This window comes from Neofelis nebulosa, chromosome 13, assembly GCF_028018385.1.
Source record: "Neofelis nebulosa isolate mNeoNeb1 chromosome 13, mNeoNeb1.pri, whole genome shotgun sequence".
NCBI lineage: Eukaryota > Metazoa > Chordata > Mammalia > Carnivora > Felidae > Neofelis > Neofelis nebulosa.
This window is the reverse complement of record NC_080794.1, coordinates 66158807-66178553: the sequence shown is the minus strand read 5'-3', so window position 1 is coordinate 66178553 and position 19747 is coordinate 66158807. Positions and strand designations below refer to the sequence as shown.

The window sequence follows — 19747 nt, the reverse complement described above, 5'->3', positions numbered from 1 at the left end:
AGGCTCTGAGCTGTCAGCACAGAGCCTGACGCAGGGCTTGAACTTGTGAATAGGGAGATAATGACCTGAGCTGAAGTTGAACACTTAAGTGACTAAGCACCTAGGTGCCTTAATGTTTATTTATTTTTGAGAGAGGGAGAGACAGAGCACCAACAGAGGAGGGGCAGAGAGAGAGGGAGGCAGAGAATCTGAAGTAGGCTCCAGTCTATGAGATGTCAGCACAGAACCTGATGAAGGGCTTGAACTCGTGAATTGGGAGACCATGACCTGAGCCAAAGTTGGATGCTCAACCAACTGAGCCACCCAGGCACCGCCCCCGCCCCGTCCCCGCCGCTGCCGCAATGAATTTCTTTTTTTTTTTTTAATTTTTTTTTTAACGTTTATTTATTTTTGAGACAGAGAGAGACAGAGCATGAATCGGGGAGGGGCAGAGAGAGAGGGAGACACAGAATCTGAAACAGGCTCCAGGCTCTGAGTTGTCAGCACAGAGCACGACGCGGGGCTCGAACTCATGGACTGCGAGATCATGACCTGAGCGGAAGTCGGACACCCAACCGACTGAGCCACCCAGGCGCCCCCGCAATGAATTTCTTAATACATTTCAAAAACGATTTCATATTTGCCTTTAGAGTCATCAAGGGTAGTTCTGGACTCTCTGCTTTTGTTCACAAGTAAGTTTTAGAAGTTTATCTGCAGGACTATAGGTGATTTGTGTTGTGTCTGGAGCTAAAACTTGGACTCTAGTTTCCAGACAACAGCTCAAATCTTGCCGTCTTCTTTAGCTAATGCAGTAAAATGAATTCTAAGTATCCTTGATTTATTACCTCTTGAGGAATTGTCCCTGCTGTAATATTCCTTCATTTCCAGGCCCTTTGATACTGAGCTACAGAGTTCCTTTGCAAAATTACGTTTTAAAACTCCTTTTTAAGAATTAGGTAATCGCATCTAATTCTGTTTCATTTTTAGTAGGAGGTGACTCAGTTAGATGGGCTCAGAATCCAGTTTTGAGCTCCCAAGACCTCACTGCAATGCAGGACGGTAACAGGTTCAGGAAGTCTGGAAAGTAGTTTGCCTATGGGACTTGGTGTTGCCCATGGTTTCTGGGGCAGAAAAACCTGAAGTAAAACCTGGTGAAGAAGGGGTGAAAAAGGTGATAGAAATAAGGATTCCCACTCCCTCAAGTGGAGGGGACTTGCTCTTCTGTAGAGAAGCAATATCGGAAAGACAAGCACTGCGGTCGGAAGATCAAGGCTCAAATCCCAGCTCCCTAACTCTGTGACAATAGACATGGGTTTTAACCTTGACATTCCAAGGCTCTATTTCTTCATTTGTAAAATGGGTATACAAATACTATCTAAAGAGTGGTTGTGAGGTTTAAGTGAGATAATTCTGTTTGCTGCCTAGAACAGTGTCAGACACATAGTAAGTAGGTACCTAATAAATTAAAGCTGTTATTAGTCTCAGGAGGCAGGGGATCTCATTGTCTAATGAATCTGAAAGTCATATTGGTTATCGCTAATGCGCTTTGTGGGCAGGCTTCCCCACAGTCTCACAGACTCTCTTTGTTGTCCTGTTCTAGAAGTTGGTTCCTCTTCTCCTCCCCCCTGCCTTATGATTCTGAACGCTGTTTCCTTGTTACTGTAATGGTCCTGCTTTAGTAATTTATCAACTCCAGGCTTTTAATGTCTTTATAACTGAGCTCATGGCAACCAGTGGCAACTCACTGAAAATAGATGTAAATTAGAGCTAGAGATTATATAACTGTAATCAAAAGATGCTGGTTTTCCAGAGACAGATCCATTAACCAAATACGTAGAATCTTTAGAAGTGGCAACCAATATCTATATTGAAAACCCATGTGTTGATGAGACTATTATTTTCATCCCTAATAGGCCCTGAAAGATGTTTGATTACTATAAAGCTCTCACTGTTAGTGCAGGATGAACATCTCTTTTCCCAAGCGGTTCCGTCGATGTATCCTTGCGTGGCATGCAAGTACTCTCAGCCAGATGGACTGAGAAGGACAAGATTGTTCAAGATTCAGCAAGCTCCAGCTTCACCACCACTGTCGGTGGGGGTGGCATCCACATCCCCTCATTTCAGTCTCCATCCTGGAATGTGACATGGCATTAGGGAATCTCAACTCCATGGACTTCTGGATACCAGAAGTAAACAGTCCAACGAGGAACCCCAAGCCCCTTGATATGGACAAAGGTTTGTGTATTTTTCTGGAAAAAGGGTCCATAGCTTCCTCCAAGGAGTCTGCAATCCATCAAAGGTTAGCAATCATTACAGTGGAGGAAACTTCTACTGCTGCCTATGTTCTACCTAAACATATCTGCAGAAGTATAACCTCATTTTCAAAAAAAGGAAAAGATTCTTATTGTTTTGAGCTATCTTTTATCATATGCGTTCTGTGCATATCCAGGCACAGAGTCTATTGTCTTGTATCATTTGTTTGATTTGATTCCTCCACTCCCTGCCATAAACTGTCCATTTAGCGCATTACGTGTTTCAGCCAGTGTGAAACACATGCAGACTATATAGCCCCAAGGCTTGGGCAGGGGGAAAAACAACCCTAAATGTAGATGCGAGGAACAAAGCATAAATAATTTCCAAATTATTTGGGGGTACAGTTGTCTCATTGAACCAAAACAGTGCTTCTCTCAACTGAAATAGCAAAAACCACAGAACACAAGTTATGTTGGTGGGATTCGTGTGACTTTTAATTCTTATCTTACTAATGTTTTACAGGAAGTCTGAGGAGTAAAGACAGGGATGGAGTGAGGGAAAGGAAGAAGAGAAAGCATCTTTCCAGTTCCTTGAACCATTGCAGCAGGTCCTAGGATAAGAAAGTTTAGTAAAAGCATCACGCCCTATCTGTTGTGAATGGAGATGTGTGACAGAGACCTGGCAACTCTTTAGGTCTGATGGAAGTGAATGCAGACAGAGAATTAACCCGACGTCAAACTTGGCACGTGTACGTGGAAGACTGGGCAATGCGGCTGCTACACAGTTGGGCAGATGAAAAGCTGACTCTCCAGAATGTACTTCCTAGCACGTGAGTAGGAGCATATGTACCCCTTCTCTAGTCTGGGCGTCGCTGCCTCTCCAGTAGGGAAGGGAGACCCCACCAACCATGCAGCAATGGGAAAACTGTTGGGCAGGACTCTTTTATTAAGACAAGAGAAAGATTTCTTTTTCATGTTTGCCGGTGGTGTTGATTGACCAGAGGTGACTTCTTTTACTTTTGGGCAGTAGCACTGTTTCTGGGGATAATATAATTACACTTAGCACTCTTAAAAGGCATAGGAGAGTAAAAGCAAGGCCTTGTTAGGACCTAGACTGTGGAAAAGGGGATAAGTGGGTTCTAAGGGTCAGGGTACGAAAGAGCTAATTCTAGATCACCACAAACGAACTGACACAGAGCAATGAGACCTTGGCTTTTCCCATCCACACAAATACTCACCTCTTCTAGCCTATACTACTAAATCTAAGGTCAGCTTAATCACAGCTTGGGACACTATTAGTGTGTTTCTAAAGTTAAAGTGAACAGCTACATTCAGAATAAAGTACTTTTTTTCCCCCTAATTAAATGGATTTGAATAAGCTGAAAGCCTAAAATCTAGGGACTCCTTTCATTATTGTATTTGTTGGGGTGACCCTTAAAACTTATCACTGCTTTTTTTTTTCTTTTTTCTTTTTTCCTTACAGAATTGGAAGGACATGAAATGGGTAGGGAGAAATCATTCCACGAATCACAGAAATGGTCAACATGCATCTAATTTTACCCATTGAACAGAGAGAGCTAAAGGGGGTAAGTTCTTTTGAGAAGAACCTAAATGTGTTTAAGGGGGAAGAATACTACACTAGCCTCTTTTTTTTTTTTTTTCCTGAATGGAAGGATACAAGGAATTATGAGAGGTGGGAGGAAGTGTCCGTTAAACAAACACCTATCACTTGTGAAGCAGTTTTGTCAGAATGGCGTTGGATGTGGACCATTGGTTTACCTTTGGCAGTGATCTTATGTTTTATGTACCTAGAGTGAGACTGTATAGCGGGATAATGTCTGGGTATAGCGAGCAAATACAGGTTTTAATTTCAATTCACAGCAAATGACGATGATCACAGATTTAGCACCTTGATTTGTACTTCCTCTGTACCTGAATCATCTAATGCTGTGAAGCCTGAGCTTTAGGTGAGAAAGCGGAATTCTTAGATAACTCCTCTGTGGTTGTGCTAGGACTGCAGCTTGCTCCAACCTAAGGGGTGCTTTTCTTATTAGAGAAAGTAAGGATTCAATGCTAAATAGGAGACTGAAGCCTTGAAGACATTTTATAGTGGTGACAGGTGTTTTGGTTCAGGAATAGGCTCTTTAACAAGTCAAATGCATATTATCCCCTCTTAAGCATTAACCTTATTAAAGCAACAGAATTAAATTTTTTGGCTTGAAGTGGTACTTTCTTCTATATTCGATTTCTCGGTTTTCTTAGTAGATATGACCGTCTCCTCCAGTATTTCTTCAAAACTTTCTCCTATCTGGGAGGTTTTCTTAGAGGCCACCTTAGAAGCCTCTTCCTCCTCCTCCTCCTCTTTCTTAAGAGACAGCCCAGTGGATGAGACTTTGGAGGTTGTAGAACTGAGGATTCTAGGTGGGAGCAGATAACCCGGATTGGGAGGTGGATTCAGCCCTGAAATGCTTAATCCACTGGTGCTAAAACGTGTCTCTTCGCCTTCCAGCAGTTTCCTGTAAATCCAACAGAGAAACATTCTTAGGAAGTCAACTTGCAACTTTTTTTGAAAAGAACTTAACCCTCCAGCTGCTATTCATTTTAGAAAGATTCCATAAGACTCTTCAGTTTCTTCATGAGATTGAGACCAATAAATATTGAATGCCAAGGCTCAAAGACTTGGAGTTTATCCAGCACACGCACAGGTACATGCACACATGCACACTCTCACATCTTCAGCACCAGCTGTGTTTAAGGCACTGTCAAAGGGAAACCTATCCTATTCACAAATATGTTCAAAAAGGAATTTTTGTACAATTCTCCTTGGCCTCATCACACCCACTTTTGGCATTTAAGAGTCTACAAAGCTCTAGGGAGAAGTAATGTTACTATTTAAAACCTTAAATGCAATAGGGATAAGGAGGTGAGAAGTCCACAAAGGAGGAAAGAACCGCCTAATTCAGCCTGAACTTGAGATTTGTACTTTTTTCAACGTACAAAGGGAATGGAACCAACAACACAAAAACCAGTAAATGAAACTGTTTCAGATACCAGACTTTTTCTCAGCCTCGCCTAACCAGCATCATAAGTGTGGCCCAAATACTTTGTTTCTCATAACTCTAATAATTTTTATGACCTTTTCTTTAAAATCAGAAACTCGGGGCGCCTGGGTGGCACAGTCGGTTAAGCGTCCGACTTCAGCCAGGTCACGATCTCGCGGTCCGTGAGTTCGAGCCCCGTGTCAGGCTCTGGGCTGATGGCTCGGAGCCTGGAGCCTGTTTCCGATTCTGTGTCTCCCTCTCTCTCTGCCCCTCCCCCGTTCATGCTCTGTCTCTCTCTGTCCCAAAAATAAATAAAAAACGTTGAAAAAAAATTAAAAAAAAATAAAATCAGAAACTCAAGAGCACCTGGGTGGCTCAGTCAGTTAAGCATCTGACTCTTGGTTTTGGCTCCGGTCATGATCTCACGGCTTCATGGGTTCAAGCCCCACGTGGGGCTCCATGCTGACCATGCAGAGCCTGCTTGGGATTCTTTCTCTCTCTCTCCCTCTCCCCCTCTCTCTCTCTGCTCCTCCCACACTTGCACTCTGTCTCTCTCAAAATAAATAAATAAACTTAAAAAAAAAAAAGAAACTCAAGACACTATCAAATACTCTTGGAGTTTTGTTTTGGAGTAGTATACATAGTGTAAAAGAAAAAAACAATCTCTCAGATCTGGGTTGAAGCTGAACTCTTTCATTTACCAGCACTATGACTTAGAATAAGTTACTTAGAATAAGTCTGTGGTTCAAGTTTCCTCATCTGCAAAATGGAAATAATATGACTAGATAATTTAAATATAGTATCTAATATAGTGCCTGGCACATAGTAGTCATTCCAAAAATAGTAGCTGCTGTTACTACTTTTTTTTAAAGGTTCACTCAAACGTTGTTTGAGTAGAAATCCAGGGGGATACCTCACATATTAGGATGTTCTATATCGTATAAACCCTATTTTTAAAAGTTAGAGTCTGGTGGATTTTTTCTTTTAATCTTTTTTTAATGTTTATTTTATTTTTGAGAGAGAGAGAGAGACAGAGACAGAGCACAAGCGGGGGAGGGGCAGAGAGAGAGGGAGACACAGAATCCTAAGTAGGCTCCAGACTCCGAGCTGTCAGCAAGGATCCCAACGTGGGGCTTGAACTCATAAACCACAAGATCATGACCTGAGCCGAAGTTGGACGCTTAACCGACTGAACCACCCAGGTGTCCCACAGTCTGGTGGATTTTATGTCAACCTCTGAATACTCACGTTATTTCCTTAAATCCTAGCAGAGGTAGGTAGACTACTCCAGGACTAGTAACATGGAGCTGAGATATAAACAAGTTGAAGGACAGAGGGGTCAGCTCACCTGCACAGGGCCAGTGATGTCTTTCTTTCCTCATCCCCCCTCACCCATCAGAAATCAGAGAGACTGAAACCGCTTTATCCACTTATTGGGGTAGTGTTGCCCCAGATGACTGGACCTGGTTGGGTGAGCATCCCCTCTGAAATACCTGTAAGCGGCAATCTCAATATCAAGAGCCATTTTGACATTGAGCAAGTCCTGGTATTCCCGAAGGTGGCGAGCCATCTCACTCTTGGTGTTCCTCAGATCATTCTCCAGCTGCCCGATGCTATCCTGAAAAGTGATATATCCAACATATTTGAGCCAGCTGCAATTCAGTAAGATTTACACAAAGCAAGGATTCTCAATCCTGACTCCACATTAAAAATCTAGGCCTGTCCCCCGGCCCAGATTCTGACTCATTTGTTCTGGGGTGGGGTTCCAGGAACTGCATTTTTTCATAAAGGTTGGATGATTTGGGTGCATGGTCAGGGTTGGGCACTTCTACTGCAGGGCATATGGTTCTTGATTGAACATCGGAGAGAAATTTTCTCTTTTTTAAATGTTTATTTATTTTTGAGAGAGAGAAAGAATGCTAGTGGGGGAAGGGCAAAGAGAGAGGGGGACAGAGGATCCAAAGCAGGCTCTGTGCTGACAGCGGAGAGCCTGATGCAGGGCTCAAACTCACAAGCCATGAGATCATGACCCTAGCTGAAGTCCAACACTTAACCAACTGAGCCACCCAGGCGCCCCCCTCTCTCTAACTTACTTATCATCCCTCCTTTGTTTGTTGTATTGCTGCTGAATAACTCCATCGTTGCATGTCTTTTCCAAAACCCAAAGCCTCAGGTTAGAAGCTTAGACTCAGAAAATTCCAACTGTGAAAAGCACAGAGGATGGCAAGTCTTCTCTGCCTCCATTCATTTTGATGGTTTCCTGGAAGTCTGCTACTCAGTCATCTTACTGAAAGCATTTTACACAATACATAAGGAGGAAGCAGAAAGACTCCATAGAATTGTTTTAATACAAATGACAAATTTAAATTATATATTTAAAACGAAACTAACTAGGTTCATGTAATAGCTTTGCTCCAAATTCTTTCAGGTGCAAACCCAGGCATGGAAGAACACTAGCTTTAAAGTTTTGATTCTTGAGCAGCCAGAGGATTTTTTTTTAATGATTTATTTATTCCAAAAAAATTTTTTTTAACATTTATTCACTTTTGAGAGAGACAGACAGAGCACAAGTGGGGGAGGGGATTGAGAGAGGGAGACCCAGAATCTGAAGCAATCTCCAGGCTCTGAGCTGTCAGCACAGAGCCCGACTCAGGGCTCAAACTCACGACGGGAGATCATGACCTGAGCCAAACTCAGATACTTAACCCGACTGAGCCACCCAGGCGCCCCAACAATTTATTTATTTTTATTTAAGTTTTTTCCTTTGTTTATTTTGAAGAGTGAGCAAGAGTGAGTGGGAGAGGGGCAGAGAGAGGGGGGACAGAGAGAATCCCAAGCAGGCTCCACACTGTCAATGCAGAACCTGACACAGGGCTTGAACTCACAAACCATGAGATCATGACATGAGCCAAACAAAGTTGGATGCTTAACCGACTGAGCCACCCAGGTGCCCCCAGAGGATCTTTTCAAAACACAGATTTTGTTGCTTACTTTCTTGAAACCTTCTAAGAGCTTTAGAATAAAGTCCAAACTCCTCGGCATGGTCTATACTATTCCCCTTGCTCAAAGTGTTTCAGCTACCTTGGCCTTTTTTGCTCCTTAAACTTACCAATGAACTTACTAAGTTCATTGCTGTCCCAGGCCCTGTAGGCTAGCTATTTCCTCTATTTGGAATGCTCTGTAGTGGGTCTTCCGTGGCCAACTCTGTGTCATCGAAGATTCAGTTCAAACGCCCTCTGCTCAGATAGGTCTTCCTTTGTGTCTAATGGAGGTACCCTTTCCACACTGATCTAGCACGGTATTTTACCTCAAGCCAGGCCAGTAGCTAGCCTGGGCAGGGGCTTTGTGCAAATGAGAAAAAGGCAACTCCAGTGAGAGGACAAATTACAAGAAAGCACATACTTGAAAGTGGCCACTCTGCTCTTGGCTCTTATCATTATCTGAAATTTTCTTGCTCATTTATTTTCTGTCACCTTCCTTTATCTCATGGTTTTTCAACCTGGGAACTATTGACACTTTGGGCTGGATAATTCTTTGCTGTGGGAGGTTGTCCTGTGCATTGTAGGGTGTTTGGCAGCATCCCTGACCTCCACTAGTAGCACACCCCCTCCCTCCCAGTGGGGATAACCAACAATGTCTCTAGACATTGCTAAATGTCCCCTAGAAGGCAGATCACTCAAATCAAATGTAATTTACATGGAAACAGGGGCTGTTTCTGTTTAGTTCACCCCCGGCAGCCCAGATCCTAGCACAATGCACACTGAGACGCTCAATGAATAACTGTTAAATGAATGAACGGTGCTACACAAGCACTTTTCCTATGACCTGAAAAGATGTGAGCTAATAACCCATATAATTCAGTTGCAGCTTTGTCAACGTAAAGAACACAGCAATTTAGAGTAACTTTTGTGAATGAGTGATGCAAATAAACATCAGAAGTCTCAAGAAGTAAGTGGTGAGGGGCCCTCATAAATTCCCGTGTGGGAAGGATAAAGCAGTGGTGAAGACAGTGCTGATAACATCAGGGGGTGCAGACTTCCAAATCAGGAGACTGCAGAAAGAATGAAAACTCATACCACCTACCTGTTCTATAAATATTGACAGGAATACCGCGAAAGAGAGACTCAATTAACTGAGGGGTACAGAGCAGGGAATGACAAGCAGTAGGGAAAATACATATTACACGGACAGCGATGGGAATATTCCAAAGTGTGTTAAGATATCATAAGGGCTTAAAATGGTTTTTACCAAAAATTTTACTTGATGGCTGTTACCAGAGTTTAATCTACAAACAAGTCTGCTAGTGAAGCATTGGGGGTAAGAGAGGCAACACTACCATGGTAAAGGGGAAAAGGGGAAAGGGGAGGAGGCTTTTCATCAGGCGAAGTAGCAGGAGAAATGAAATTTGAGGAAAAGTGGAGGATTTCATCAGGATATTTGGGTTGTATTTCTTGCCCTGCCACAAATACCCAACATACCTCAGTCAGTTTTCTATATTTTAGTTTCTTCAAAACTTTCATTTCTACATATGGAAAATTATAATGTTTATTCTTTCCTGAGATATACTGAGATCCTCAAGTTAGGATTCCAGCTTAAGGGACCTCACATTACTATATGAGTCTATTATCTGTTAAATTAGATAACAGGCATTAGAACAGCACTTGTCACATAGAAATTGCTCAGTAATTGCTAATGATTCTTATTACTGTTAATATCATACCATGTGACTCTATACCCTTTTTAATCAAATGGACAGATTAATCATGTGTCCTCCCTACAACCCCTTGGATCACTAAGGAAAGCAACATATAATAAAACTTTAATATTAGATAGTTGAAGGCACATTCCTTAAAGCACCAGATTAAAAAAAAAAAAACAATTTTGAACAAAGACCTTTCTAAAGTGGCTTCTACCATTTTTTTAAAGTTTTTATTTTATTTATTTTTTAAATTTCTTTTTTAACGTTTATTCATTTTTGAGAGACAGGGAGAGACAGAGCATGAGTGGGGGAGGGGAAGAAAGAAAGGGAGACACAGAATCTGAAGCAGGTGCAGGCTCTCAGCTGTCAGCACAGAGCCCAACTTGAGGCTGGAACCCACGAACCGCGAGATCATGACCTGAGCCGAAGTCAGATACTCAACCGACTAAGCCACCCGGGGAACCCCTAAAGATTTTATTTTTTAAAGTAATCTCTACCTCCAATGCAGGGCTCAAACTCACAACCCCAAGATCAAGAGCTGCACACTCTGGGGTACCTGGGTGGCTCAGTCAGTTGAGCTCAGGTGATGATCTTGCCAGTTTGCCTTTCAGCATGGACCCGCTTGGGATCTTCTGTCCCCCTCTTGCACTCTCCCAAAAATAAATAAATGAATAAATGAATGAATGAATGAATACATAAATAAATTAAAAGAGCTCCACTCTCTACCAACCAAGCCAGCCAAGCACCCCACTTGTACCATTCTTAATTAGGACATAAACATAATGCAACCTTTCTTAGCAACCATGGGTTGTGATAATGATCAATTATTTTTCTATAGTTCTATGATGTCTTTTATCTTCTAGGTCAGCTGAGGTATATCAGGTTATTTTTATCCTAAATGGCCCCAAAGACCAGTGTTTGCATTAGTGCTTGTTACTTATTGGTTTTCTTTGCTCTGAAAGTGAAACTAATGCTACTTGTCCTTGATGATGACTGACTCCATTGGTCCCTCTTCTCTATCTTGCAGCAGGCTTGAAATTCAAATGACAAAGTGCTTTAGAACCATGTAAAGTAAGAATGAGTAAGTGAGGGGCACCAGAGGGGATCAGCTTACCAATATGTGATTTGAGGTTAGATGTTTTGTCTCATCAGGGGGTTAGTAAGGTCCTTTTTCTTTTCTTTTTTCTTTTTCTAAGTTTATTTATTTATTTTGAGAGAGCGGGAAAGAGAGGGGGAGAGGGGCAGAGAGAGAGGGAAAGAGAGAGAATCCCAAGCAGGCTCCACACTGTCAGCGTGGAGCCCAACGCAGGCCTCAAACCCTCGAACCGTAAGATCATGACCCGAGCCAAAACCCCAAGAGTCAGATGCTCAACTGACTGAGCCACACAGGTGCCCCAATGTGGTCCTGTTTTTGTTTGTTTGCTTCAGAGCTGTGTTTGCTGAATAAGAGGTTGTTGGGAGTTGAGTTCTAGATAGAGGAGATTTCCTTGAATTTTTATGTTATACATTTCATACATTTATTTTATGGATCAGAGTAGACAAAAAGCACAACTTGGCTCCTTTCAGAAGGAATTGGGCTGACTGCTGACCATTGCTCTTCAATGTCTAGTCCCTTTGTTTGTGCTCTCTTCCCCCACACCAGGCTGTCTTGCATTGCCCTTCAAAAGCCCTGCCAAAGATGGCCTCCAGCTGGAAATCTGAGCAGAGCGCTGCAGTCTGCCCCCTCCCCCAACCACGCAGCTGCTGCTGGCTTAGCCTGAGGGAATGGCAGAGAGGCACTCCCAGTTCCAGCTGGGGTCTCTCCTGGAGTAATAGCTAAAACAAGTGCTGAGCATCTTCCCAAGGCCTGGAAGGATGCAGATCAGGAGTAAGAGAAAGAAATGGCCACACAAGCATCTGCACAGGAGAAAAGGAACCACAAACAGTGCTATGGGTTTCATCACTTTTAGCAGCCCTTAGCAAGGTGAGCAGTAGTGAACATAGCACAGTTTGAATGAAAGAGTCCATTAAGAATTACTGGGTGGGGAGAGGGGATTTTTATATGTGGACCACCCATATGCCTTATTCTCCTTCCTGTCTTTGCTTTCTTCCCCCACCCCCCACCCCACCATACTTTAAAATCTTGCATATTATGAGCTGGTGTATATTGTGAAATGCGGTTTAGGTCAGCACACCTCCAAATCAGTCTGAGGAACAATAGAATGCAGCGCTTTTACTGAAATTGCATATTTTCCTGGACCCCACCTGTGAACAACTGAATCCAGTTGGGAGTAGGGGTAGGCCTCAGAATCTTTTTGTTAAGCCCCCAAGTGACCTTGGTGGATCAATGGGTTTAGGAACTACTAGTTTAAATTTATTTCTGTGAGGGAGCAATCAAGGTGGCCCTGGTGACAACAATACAGGAAGGCAGAGAGGGGCAAAAACCAAACCAAACCAAACCAAAAACACATGGAAGAACTAAAAAAAAAAAAAGGACCAAATGTAGTTTCTTTTGAATTCTAATTTCAGAGATAAATCTACTGAGCCATAGACTTATCTATCAGCCACTGTTACCCCAATCTCTAAGGGGCCAGCCCCTTCTTGCTATTTCATTAGGTTATATTCCAATCTCATACTGGAGAGAAGAGGGCAGACTTGGCTCATCTCCCTGAGGAGCATTAACTAATGGTGAGCTTGATTGTTCAGCAAGGTCTTTCAAGGAAAGCTTTGGCTTTCCAAGACCATAATACAGGGCCAAGGCCACCGGTATCCTGAAAAAATATCCTTAGATGTCTTTGGCAGAACAGGGCCTCTAATGGTGATGAAGCAGCTGTGCAGGAACCAGCTTCGCCCTGGGTCAGAGATGGAAAAGGGTTCAGCTGGAGGGTGGCTACATTTGGATTTTGAAGACAACGGTCCTAGCTCTTCATAATTTCTCCTGTCACCTGATTTGGACTCTCATATGTCATTGTGTACTTACCATGTCACCTTGAATCATTCTTTACCCTTTCAAAAGTGTAATAAGCTTTCCCTCCTTGAATAGGCTGTCAGCATTCCAGGCATGGAAAATGTGACTTTAATGGGGCCTTCCTCTGCCTCTTAAGAGGGTGGCAATCTTGCAAGGGAAAATGGGTCTATCACTCATCTTTGAAGCAGAAGAAAGAGAACCGCCTCCCATTACTGCAGTGAAAGGGGAGTAGGGAGGGGTGAGAGGGCAAGAAAACAATGGCTGAATCTCATTGTGGAGAAGGAGGCTTTTCATCTTAGCACTGCCAGAATTGTTGAGAAAACAGCCAGAGGACACCCCTGTGACTTCAGGCCTTCAGGATCAGCAGGTGAGGATGTGAGCCCCTCACAGGACTTCAGCCTGAAGTCCCAAGGGGTAGGAAATAGCTTTCCATTGTCTCATCTCCTCTTCCACTCCACCAGCAGGTCCACTGAGGCTTTGATGGCTCAAGCTGATGGGGGCAGCACTGCAGAGCTGCAGATGCCGCAGTTTCTGTTGTTTTGTTAGTTTGCTTGTTTCCTGTAGACTGTATCTGGATGACCCTACTATTGTCTAACACTGAAAGCCTTTTAAAGCAAACAAAACAAGTCAGACAGTACTGTCACTACTGCTTAGAACGTAGGGCTATACCAAACAAACAGAGGGCATGGCAAAGCCCAATTTAGATGACAGTTGCAGTTGTAGATAAGTTATTCTTTTTGTAGAAATACTGGGCTAGCCCTGCAGAAGACCACCTACCTCATCTTTTGACGCTTCTAGAACACATGAAGTCTCAATTAACTAAATGTAATTAATTCAGGCCATGCAGGGGCTAGGCCATATACTGAAACATTCAAGTTACAGCTTTTGAAGCAGAACAGAAGTATTTACTTGAATTGTGCTATAATTCCAAATGAACCAAAACAAATGGTCCAAGCAAGCTTTCTTCCTTAAGTAACGGGGGTAGTTTATAATGAACAACATATACTTGCACACTGATAATAATTCTTTAGCTGTAGACTAACATAGTACTTTCAAGATTTCACTCCTTTCTTGGTTCTATTTTATTAATGTTCCCAAACCCTGTTAATTTCATCAAATATAAGCTTCAATCTTTGCTAGAATGAATTATTGAAAATTTCTGAATTATTACCATTCTACCCAATGGAGCTTTTATTGTACCTTGAAATTGAATCACACTATTTAGATTCCTTTATTTCCCTTGCCTCTGTACCCTCTGTGGTTATAAGCCCAGAATGTCCTATATAGTAGAACCGAAGATGCAGTCGCCTTTGTTTGGAGACAAAAAGGAAGAAAGATCCAGTCAATACCTTCACAGGAGCTTAGAGGACACGCAAGATGGAAAAAATAAGCGGCCTATAACAAAGATAGGACCATCCATCTCTGTGATTTACCACATGCATTTAGGTTGGAAAATTATTAAGGAGACGTGAATTTTCAAGTGAGACCTCACTGCTGCTGAGCACATTAAGCGTTTTTTGTTAAGTGCTAAGCCATCCATGACAGTGAAAATTGATGCTGTCCACGAGGTGACCTTTGATTGCAGGTAGCTAGGACTGATGTGATGGTGTTGCAGATAGGAAAAAAAAAAAAAAGCCCAAAGCACTTAATTGCCTAGAGAGTCATAACTGGGACATGAGACGAGAGAGACATCATTTCTGAGATGGAAAGAACTCTAGATCAGCACCGAGGACAGCGCCCCTGACCATTCCCATTTGCTAAGCGGTTTAAAGCTTTCTTTAGCAGAAATATCCGTAGGTCCACAAGGAAACTGTGTGTGTGCGCCTGTGTGCGGTGGGGGGAAGGGGAACAGGGGGCAGAGCAGAGCAGTTGTGACTAGCCCAATCACCCAGCTCCTTGGCTCCCAATCTCTAGACTCTTTTGAAGGCAAAAGTCAAGAAAATGGGATAGAACCCTTCCCAGTTCAGTCCAGCATTCTCTCTAGGGCAGACCATAATCCATAAATATCAATCCCGGGGCGCACAGAAAGAAAGCCTTTCAAAGTCAACCAAACAAGTCAGACAGCTGAGACAGCACTGTCAACCATGAGAGGCTGTAACCCACCTGCATTGGGTTCACTCCTACTTTTGGTGGGGGACTGTTCTTCAGATCGCCAGGGTGTTTATGTCCACTTGCGGACAGGGAGGCATGAATTAGATTTTTGGACTCTGAAAAACTTAAACTTAAGGGATTTTTCTAAAAGGTCTCTGACAGGGACGTGACGGGCAGGGACAGAGGGTGGCCAGGACTCTAGAATTAATGGTATAGACTCCAGGGCTCTTTGTTCGCCTCCAGTTGGAGCTCTTCCTCTTCCCTTCCCTCCCCTCCTCTCGGTTCCTAGAGCTCCAGTTGTGTGGGAAAGCGCAGGTAGGTGGGGGAGAGGACAGGGCGCCCCCTCCCTTTGCCGCGTTCCAGCTCTTACCTGGTAGCTAGCCACCTCTGCACTGTGCCGCTCCTCCAGCTCCAGGATCTGCCTCTCCAGGGACTCATTGGCCCCACGCAGCCCTTCAATCTCGATGGTGCGGGCCTGCAGCTGGCGCCGGTACTCGTGAATCTCCTCACGGCTTGCCCGGATGGCCTCGGTGCTGCGCGCTGCCTGCTCGTTCAGGTTGGCAAACTTGGACTTGTACCACTCCTCGGCTGACTGGAGGTTCTTGGCAGCCAGGGACTCATACTGGGCGCGGATCTCCCTCAGCGCCGAACTCAGGTCTGGTTTGGCCACAGCCACGTCCACCTCGGCCGCGGCCTGCGACGACGCCTGCAGCGTGGCCAGCAGCTCGGCCACCTCCTCGTCGTGCACCTGGCGCACGAAGGCCAGCTCGTCCAGCAGCGACTCCACCTTCTTCTCCAGGTCCAGGCGGGCCAGCGTGGCGCCGTCCACGTCGCGCTGCTGCGCCTTCAGAGCGCGCTCCGCGCCTTCGCGCCCTCGGCTCTCTTCCTCGCAGCGCGCCCGAAGCCGCTGCACCTCCTCGGCCAGCCCGTCGCGCTCCAGCAGGGCCTGCGCGCGCGCCGAGCTCGCCTCCTCCAGCTGCGCGCGCAGGTCGCGCAGCTCGCGCTGGAAGAGCTCGCCGACGCGCGACGGCTCGGCGTGGCGCTGTCGCAGCGCGGCCAGTTCGGCCTCGAGCGCGCGGTTCTGCGTCTCCAGCTGGTGCACCTTCTCGATGAACACAGCGAAGCGGTCGTTGAGGCCCTGCAGCTGCTCCTTCTCGTTGGTGCGGATAATCTTGTACTCATTGGTGCGCGCCGCCGCCTGACTCAGGTCCAGCCCGTCGGATGCCGGGGCCCGGCGGTAGGCTAGGCCCAGGCCGAGCGACGAGGCCGAGGAGCAGGCGGCCGAGGAGGCGACATTGCAGCGGGACAGCGACTGCGAGCGGAAGCTACCCGCGCCACCGGCGCTGGAGAGGCGCGAGGATAGGCGCGAGCCATCTCCAAACACCTTGCGGTAGGAGGAGGCGCACAGGTAGTGCTCCGAGCCGAAGCTCATGGTGCTGGGACCAGGGCCGGGAGAGCGGCTGCGGCTGAAGGCCCAGAGGAGAGAAGAGGTGCGCCAGACGGGGCGCGGCTGGGCGGTGTGCACCGGGTTTTAAGGCGCCGGGGCTGGGGCGGTGCGTTGTGGGCGGAGCTCCTGCTCCGGGTCTGGCGGAGAGAGGGAAGGGGGGCCTTCAGGAGCGGGGGCGGGGAAGCGCAGTGACAACTGCAGCTGCGCGCGAGGCGGACCCAGGGCGCGGAGACAAAGCGATTTGCGTAGGAGCCGCTCCCTGTCCGCAGCGCCCCTCCCCAAGAATTGTGTGGTTTGGAAGTGACTTGAGCGGAGGGGTGCCTAAACCGACTGGGGTTTCCCATCCGGACACCACCCGGCTCTGTCGTTTCCCTTGACCCTGTTCTCCTTGCCCCCTTTAACCCACCCGGAGTTAGGGTTTTCTGGGAGGTGTCCTGGACGCCAGCCCATCCCTACCCAGGAGCTCCTGAGGGTGAGGCACTGTTTTTCCAGTTAAGAGTGGGGACTTTGTCCCTTCCCTCAGGCTTTGTCCCTTCCCTCAGCCAGCTCGGGGTTCCCAAGGGGTAGAGTGGGTCTACGTCAGAGAGCATCTCATCAGCCGTTCCTCTGCAGCTCTCGCGGAAGCGCCCAGGGCAGGTGGCTGGGCGGAATGCCTGTGACGCCCCCGGAGAAGGGCGGGGAGGGGGGGGGGGCGGATAGATAAAGAACATGGGCCCGAGAAGCGGATAGAAGCGGAAAGAAGTGGAGGTCAAAGAGCTGGGATGGCTGCAATGGGCAAAACTGAAATGCCCCTGACATTTGTATAAATGAACGGGTTTTCCACCCGCAGACCACACAGCTCTGTCGCTTCCCTTGACCCTGTCCTCCTTGCCTACACCCGGAATTGGGTTTGTTTGTTTGTTTGTTTGTTTTTAGGGGGAATCCTGTATGCCCATCCCCACTCCGGATCTCTGGATGGAGATGGATTCAGCACAGTCCCCACCACTCTCCATTGAATAACACCCAACTTCTTAATTCATTTACTTTACTTATCCAGCCCTGTAGGTGCTAGAGATTTCAGGCTATGTAAATCCTCATCTGGTTTAGCCGCGACCTTTCCTGTGTGGATCTCTCCTTGCACAAAAGAGGTCTCTGCAAACATTAAACTCCAGGAGTGGGGAAGGGTGCTGGCCACATGGCTGGCCTCCTTTATCGCACAGGGTGTGGGATGGGAGGAGGGGTAGTCAAGGAATGGGATCTGGAGAGATGAAGGCTGGGAGGAGTCAGTGTAGGATCTGTAGTATGCACTCACCTTCTAGCTTATTGTATGTCTCAGGATGTGGTTATGGCTTAGGAGAGGAAGTAAGAAGAACTTTTTAGTAAACTCCAGAATTCCAGACTGCAGGCTTTTCTTGATTTGGAGTCTCAAGAATGTAGTTCTAGGATAAGTTTTGACTTTGTGGGTGGAAATATTACCTGAGACAGACCACTAAAGGAAGGGAGAAGGGGAGTCCATTGGGACTTTGAAACATATTTCTTGGCTTTATGCTTGATGTCATGGAAAATGGTCAGGCTCTGCCACAGCCTGTCTCCCTGGTTCCTCATCACAGACTGAGACCTGCACTGAATTCTGTGTTCATTGGGCTCAGAAATGCCTGATGAGGGGAAGGATGGAAGAATGCTATTTAACACAACTGAGTGATTATTCTCTGTTAACCATTGTGCCAGGACTTTTGCATAGGTTACTTCCTTTCTGGCCAGTCTTCAGGGTAGCTTTTACCCCCATTTTTGGGCTCAGCTGCAGCACTCTGCACAAGGTCACTAGCAAGCAAACATACATTCTTTCCTCACTACCTAATTCTCCTTTTTAGAGCAATGAGGCTCTTGAAGTCTCATTAATTTCCCTGCTGCCAGCATAAGGCTAAGTGGGCTTCTGAAGAGTTTTGACCAGTAACAAAATAGCAGACTGGGTTGTAATTCAAAGAATCCGAGGTGATGGATTTAAATTGTGGCTTCTGCCACTTACCAAGCCTGTAGGGATAACAACACCTACCTCCCCAAGGTTGTGAAAGATTGAGTTGATGTATGTGAAGGTGTTTTATAAGCTGTATGCGTATAAGGGGTTCTTGTCATTATTGTCCTCTTTCAAATAGGGGACATTGCTTCGCATCTACCATCAACAGGATATGAATTGGGGCTAGTAATGGGATTGCAGGAAACTGTCATTTCCTGTCACAGACCTTTAGGCTGCTCCTTGGCAAAAAGAAAATAGCCAATCTTGATTGTGGTACCGGGGGCCAGCATGAGTGTCACTGAGTAGAAATGCGACAGATAATTAGATCTTACTTCTTTCTGGGTTCTAGTTCCACTCTCATTTCAACCATGTTATTCGGGACTGAATAACTAAAAATCAGCAATGTCCTGGTTGGAGTTTTATTTTTCTTTCTCTTTCCATCCTCCAAAGGAAACAGTACTCCCAAGGTAAAACACACACAATGCAGAAGTAAGGCAAAAGGCCTTAATAATCCAACAAAGGGGTAGTGGCCTGGAAAATATAGAGTGGACTGCGTTTTGTAATTTCTGAACAGCTTATCTTAAGATTCCAAACTGAGATTCTCCCATGGGACTAGTACCTCCCCTTTCTTGGCATACCACCCTACAGGCCCAGATGTTTGGCTTTAATATTTTTAGCACAAAGCTCTGTTACCAAGAAGTGTTCTTGGCTGAGCCTCAAACCACAATTCCTTCCAGCTGGCCAGGTTTCTTGAGGGAGTGCCCTGCCCTAGGTAGAGGTTGTGTCTTCATCTTCCTATAATGTCAGACTCAGGCACTGTGGATACATTGGTTAGTCATCCCCAGGTTTTCCCTCATGCCACATCCTCTGTGGCCTCTCTGTGGCATTTGGCAGTGCTCACTACTCTCCTTGGTTTCAAAGACCCAGTTTTTGCTTTTCTGCTTTTCCCTCATAAACTCTTTTTTAGTAGAGGAAGGGAGGCTTGTGGTAGAATCTCTCCCTAAGGGATCTAGCTTTGCATCATGGCTCTTTCTAGCCATCGGACTTTGAATAAATCACTGTCATTTGCTGAACTTAGTTTCTTTATCTGTAAAATTTGTTTAATGTTTATTTTTGAGAGAGAGAGAGAGAGAGAGAGAGAGAGAGAATGCACACAAGTGGGGGAGGGGTAGAGGGAGAGGAGAGGGAGACAGGATCCAAACCAGGCTACGTGCAGACAGCAGACAGTCCAATCTAGGGCTCAAACTCACGAACCATGAGATCATGACCTGAGCCAAAGTCGGATGCTTAACCGACTG

The 19747-nt window shown here is 45.6% G+C and overlaps 1 protein-coding gene across 2 annotated transcripts in view; it reads right to left on the bottom strand.

The window, feature by feature from the left end:
* Positions 1–2699: 2699 nt before the first annotated feature.
* The window catches only part of INA (internexin neuronal intermediate filament protein alpha), a 61245-nt gene continuing 44197 nt past the window's right edge, over positions 2700–19747 (bottom strand). Inside the window, exons 2-4 of one of the 2 annotated variants that reach the window (XM_058697648.1) lie at positions 15380–16593; positions 6766–6890; positions 2700–4747 (exon numbers count right to left, since the gene is read on the bottom strand). In XM_058697648.1, coding sequence (XP_058553631.1) covers positions 4435–4747; positions 6766–6890; positions 15380–16441 — 1500 coding nt within the window. In that variant the 5' untranslated portion in view covers positions 16442–16593 and the 3' untranslated portion in view covers positions 2700–4434. Of the gene's footprint in view, positions 4748–6765; positions 6891–15379; positions 16610–19747 lie in introns of those variants that run through there. The other variant, XM_058697649.1, reaches the window with a different exon arrangement.